Source organism: Papaver somniferum, unplaced genomic scaffold (assembly GCF_003573695.1).
Source record: "Papaver somniferum cultivar HN1 unplaced genomic scaffold, ASM357369v1 unplaced-scaffold_128, whole genome shotgun sequence".
Classification (NCBI taxonomy): Eukaryota; Viridiplantae; Streptophyta; class Magnoliopsida; order Ranunculales; family Papaveraceae; genus Papaver; species Papaver somniferum.
The window spans coordinates 5,787,544-5,793,165 of NW_020621936.1; the positions used below are offsets into that span (position 1 = coordinate 5,787,544).

The 5,622-nt window shown below is 32.4% G+C and overlaps 1 protein-coding gene across 1 annotated transcript; it reads right to left on the reverse strand.

Annotated features, from left to right (window-relative positions):
• Nucleotides 1-1,164: 1,164 nt before the first annotated feature.
• On the reverse strand, nt 1,165-3,476 carry LOC113331849 (mitotic apparatus protein p62-like). The gene is made up of 7 exons (XM_026578502.1): nt 3,395-3,476; nt 3,088-3,150; nt 2,886-2,918; nt 1,861-1,953; nt 1,693-1,775; nt 1,386-1,566; nt 1,165-1,304 (listed from the first exon to the last, which is right to left on the reverse strand). Exons 1-7 carry the CDS (start codon nt 3,474-3,476, stop codon nt 1,165-1,167), a joined length of 675 nt encoding a protein of 224 aa, XP_026434287.1.
• Nucleotides 3,477-5,622: the final 2,146 nt, after the last annotated feature.

Consider the following 5,622-nt stretch of genomic DNA (forward strand, 5'->3'; position numbering starts at 1 on the left):
TCAATTGGCTCTTTATTAATATCTCCGACATCTTTCTGAACTTCCTGCTTAATTTAGTAATAAAATAATTAAAAAAATATGTTTATTTACTAGTATTCATGTTGATATATTTATAGAAAAAAAAAAGAACTACATAGTATACCTGTAACCCTTATAATATGTTCGCAACATCATCATCAGGAAGAATGTCTGAGAAAGCTTCGTAATAGATTTCATTCATCAGTTCTTTCATTTTAGACACAGTTTGTTCATCAATACCATTAATTTTCTTCATTTGTTCCCAATTTGACTTTATAGTCATCCTCAAGTCTTGATATTTGTCTTCTCTATGTTCTTTATAGTTATTCAGTGCCACTTTTTCATTTTCTGTGAACCCTTCAATGAATTTATTTTTAAACTGCAATTATAGTGCAAAAACTATTCACACAACTATATTTTTATTTCAGAAACTATAAACATATGCACATATAGACAACGACTGTAGGAAATAGATATGCAGATGCTAGCTTAAACATAGAGACAACGATTATAGGAAATATATACGATACAGGTTTAACACAAATAGAAGTGGTACTACGATTTCAAATATCTCTCAAATACGATGCAGGTTTAACACAAATACGATGCAGGTTTAACACAAATGGAAGATTCTCCATACCTTTGCCGTATTCATCTCTTTCAGTACTGCTTTGGAAATATCTCTCAAGTTCCACCTGTCTTCTCTTGGAACAAATTTGTGTTTTGCTAAAGATCCCGCCATCACTATGTGGGTATGCTCAGCAAACCCAATCTGTATGAATTCATTGTAAAATAACAATTTTTTCAAATTGAAAAAATACTTGATCAAGATAAACATACAAAGTTTTGTTATAACTCACCAGCAGATAAACAACACATCCAGTAATATTCTGTGGTTTCTTGAAATTTTTATTTATTTGTTTGGCCAAATGTGTATGGATTACATGCGCCCATGACAAGGTTTGCATTTTCAAAATCTTTAACTAGACCAAGATACTTCTCCTTTATTGCACCAACATATTTAGTTGTAAAGAAGAGAGTATTGCACATGAACAATCCTATAAGCATCGCCAAATCTTCATTTTTACTTCTTATTATAGACTTTTCCATTTCCTCATCTTCATCATATTCTGATACACTAAGAGACTATTCCATTTCCTCATCTTCACCTTCTTCTGACAAATTAGGAGACTGTTCCATTTCCTCCTCTTCATCATCTTCAGTTTCCTCTAATTCATTTTCAGTTTCCTCTAATTCATCATCAATTTCCTCATCTTCTTGAAATCCTAACAATTTAAAGATTGCCTTTTATATCTCTTTCTTTCTTGCAGATTTACGATCACCAAAATTCCTAATGTAAAACTCACTCTCTTTAAAGTCACCACCATACATTGCCTCCTTTGTTTCACGTTGCCTGTCTTCAAAGAATGACATCCCAGTTATAACACTGAACTCTTCCGGTGTGGACGTCAGAACACATGTTACATAATCCTTGACAAATTCAAACTTTATTTCATCATCTGTTGCTTCTTTAAAACACATCAACAACTAAATGCAAGCATTATTTAATTTGTCCCAGTGAGATGCCTTATAGTTTATTTCTCAGAACAGTAAGAACAAGTACCCAAATGGAGATTCTTTAATCTTATTAATTTGTTCAGCAGTCAATTTTACTTTTCGTTTCTTCATTACAGTAACTAGAAAAGCCAAACCGTTAAAAGCTGCTCTATATGGCCTGTCTCCATATGCTACAAAAACTGATTTGAAACATTTTTACTTATTTGAAACACATTCACCATACAATTGAATAACAAACATCTAAAAATAGATTATTTTTAATACCCTTCTTAGATGGTCCAACACCCAAATTAACTTTTTTTGTTTGTTTTGGAGAACCTTTCTTAGATGTCTTCTGTTTTCTTGCTTCATTTGATTCTACATAAACAAAAATATGACCTTTTAGTATGACAATAATCACACAATGATTTTAGTAAAAATAATTAAATTTGCATAACATACATATATATGCATAAACAAGTTAGATTTTACCAAAAATTGAAGTGTGAAGATAATAATCACACTTTCGATTTTATTAACTAAAAAGTTGATTTTGTCAAAAAAAATTGTATGTGGAGATATTAATCATATAATGTTAATCTACAAACTCTTTCAAAAGGTAAATTTCATTCTTCAAACGAGAACATTTAGAGGATAGGTTAAGAAGAGGAACTGAAACCTAAGATGATAAAACAGATAGAAGAGGAACTGAAACCTAAGATGAATAAGTAAAGCAGCAAATGTAGAGGATAAGTTAAGAAGGAAAAGATTTTCCCTACATCACACATACACTTAAGGTATTTACTCAAGCTTATAATAATTTGCAAGGAACTGCTTCGACTTGAACAATTTTTGATGTCTTTTATGATATGATGATATATCTTATACCCAAAAGCAATTTCTAGAATGGGTATAATAAACAGTGGCATTGCCTACAAAACAGGTCGTATGGGTATACCATCACTTAGTCATTCATTAGTGAACAAAACAAACAGGTCGTATTGGTGTGTGCCAATGATTAGTTGGATGAGACGGACCCCAGCATAATGATTTTTAAAACGAATCTATCTTATTAGTTGCAACTGATATGTCTCGACTCTTTGCTTGATTAGATAATACGGGATTAGATAATGTTTCGACTCTCTGCTTGATTATATGTTAATCATATAATGTTGATCTACAAATCTATAAATATATCAACATGAATAAATAGTCAAATCTATAAATATATTAACATGCTTCGTCTCAGAGGTGGGATGCAGATTTTTGTAAAAATAAATAGTCAGAGAGTCGAGACAAAGCATAAGTACCTTTCTTAGACTTCTTATGTTTTGAGCTTGCTTCTACATAAACAAAAACAAGTTTATATTAACTAAAAAGTTGATTCTGTTAAAATTTTTGTATGTGGAGATATTACACACATACTGTTAAACTTCAGAAAAATAAATAAATCAACATGAATACTAGTAAAACTTGAGACATTACAACATTGGAAAAACATAGATTTAATACCTTCTCCATCAGAAACATTAATATTCTTCTTACGTTTACCATTTTTCTTCTTATTGATGATTTCTACATAAACAAAAACAAATTTTAGTATGTGACTAATATCTTCACAAAATATTCATTTTCTGTCAGTACAAAGTATGTGAGTAATATCTTCACAAAAATTTGTATCAAATTGTATTCGAAGATCATTCATTTCGTACAGATAAATGTAAAAATATCAAACATGAAACCAATTCCGAAGATCCAAATTTCGCACAGAAATTCATCATACAAAAAATAAGATACAAATTTCAACTAAAACATATACCTCTTTCAGAAGATTCAGTATCTCTTTCACTTTCTTCATCTAATTCATTTTGACTTTCTTCTTCAATTAGTTTGTTCATCATCTGATTCACTATCTTCTACAATTTGATTTCTTTTCCATTTGTTAAGTTTCCCCTCAGATTTCGATTCTCCTTCAGAATAAAAATTCAACTTCTAATTATCAAGTACAAGTAACATAAACAAGTAAAGGTTTTAACAACTAAAATACCTCTCTGTAATTGCTTCAATGTTTGATGTTCTTCTAGATCAGATTCAGAATTCGTCTTTTTTCTAGGTTTTCTCTTTCTCATTTTTATGATGATAAAAAATCATTTTTGATGATGGATTTCAGTAAACAATTTATCAAGAGTGGAATTTAACAATTTCAGTTAACAATTTATCGAGAGTAGAAAGAAATTTAAATTTTTTCTTTCTGAGAGTGTTTTTTCTTTCTGAGAGTGTTTGCAGTTATGTAACTGGCGGAGAAAGAAATGGGGATATAACGATACACATCCTGGATTTTAATATTTTATTGAAGGTTATTTTGGTAATCTAACTTCTAATATTATGGTAGGGCCTTAAGAATAATTTACATATTTATTTATATGACCCTGGGATCACGAGAGTAAGACCCATAATATATAAGGTCATAAGAAAATTTAATAGATCATTAGAGTTCATTTTTGGATTTCATTACCCTTATAATCATGATCGAAAAAGCTAAATAGTTGTTTAGTTTATTTGCGGTGTTAGTCAAATAATCTACTATTTATATAAAGCCATGTACATGGCATCAATTTGTATATCAGCTTCGGGGCATCAGCATCTCGAGGCCGTCCCTGTATGTGTGCATGCTTTCTCTCTTTTATTTCTATGGCTAAAATCGTTAAAGGCATAGAATAGGTCTTAAGGAACTTTTGGTGGGAATCTTTGGACGAAAAATAAGGTCATCATTATATTTCTTAGACGAAATGTTACATGCATCTAAAATTAGGGGGTAGGGGGTCTTGTTACCGAATCGAAGAAAAGTACGAGTGCAATGTTCCAGTCAAAATGGTTGTAGGTGTAAGTAATCCACAGATCCAGGTGGAGCAATCCTAGGTAGTTGGGGCATCGACAGCAGATAAGGCGTGAAGCACCAAATCATTCTACCTGGCCTAGGCGCGAGAAAAGAGACACTAAAGGAACCCGTGCATACAATACGTGTAAAGGTCGGAGGTGACAGAAGAGACAACCATCGAGTACAAGAGCAATAAATACATTCATAAAGTAGTTGATAAGATAAGAAGAATCTGGTCAAAGTAAGACTCGGCTAAGAATATCAAGGGCAACATCGTCCATACTCACTAACTGATCGACATCGGATGAATGGATGTCAGGAGAAGATATCATCAGGACTAGCCCTACATCTCGGAAAAGATATCTCCTGCTACCCGAGAAGGACATCAAGGAAGATACGCCGCGACTTACACTTTAACCTGGATGTATCATCACTTGTAGGTATAAATAGAGAGCCATGTAGAGAGCTAAAGGGCAAGTAATCAGTGAGGGAAGAGAGAACACTAAGAGCTTAAGACCGAGAATTAAGAGTTTGTAAGAAGTGGCGTCCTTTGTAACCTTGAATCAAGTAATGAGATCATCCCTTTATCCCCGTGGACGTAGGTAATCATACTGAACCACGTATATCTTGTGTTCTTATGCTTCTCTTATTTGTTTACTTCATTAGGCGTGTGTATGCTTATCTTCAGATATAGCTGTAGGGTTTTCCACATCTACATTCTGGCGCCGACTAAGAGGACCGTGTAACATCTTTTGATACCTTGCGTCAAAGCCATTAAAGAGAGATTCACAAGCTCCTTAACACATCCTTGGATGCTAGTTGACGCTAAGTGAAAGACTCTTATGGTTGAGAAATATGAGTTGATGGACGAGTTTTTTAAAAGTTTTTTCCTTTCTTTCTTATCTTTCTTTCCTTTTCGAAACTCGGTGTGTTACTTTCGTTTTCATTTAATTTTCGTCGAGTTTGCAAAGTTCTGATTTATACTCGTGTCAACAATCAGAGCTGTTGTACTCTTGTAAAACAAGATTCTCGTTGCATATTAATCAAAATTTCCTTTATATTATAAGATTCTCTTGTAAAACAAGCTTGTGAGGTATGCTTTTGAAAATTTTCTCTTTACGTTAAATAGTTCTGATTAAGAAGTCCGGTTTAAGTTTTGATCGGTTGTG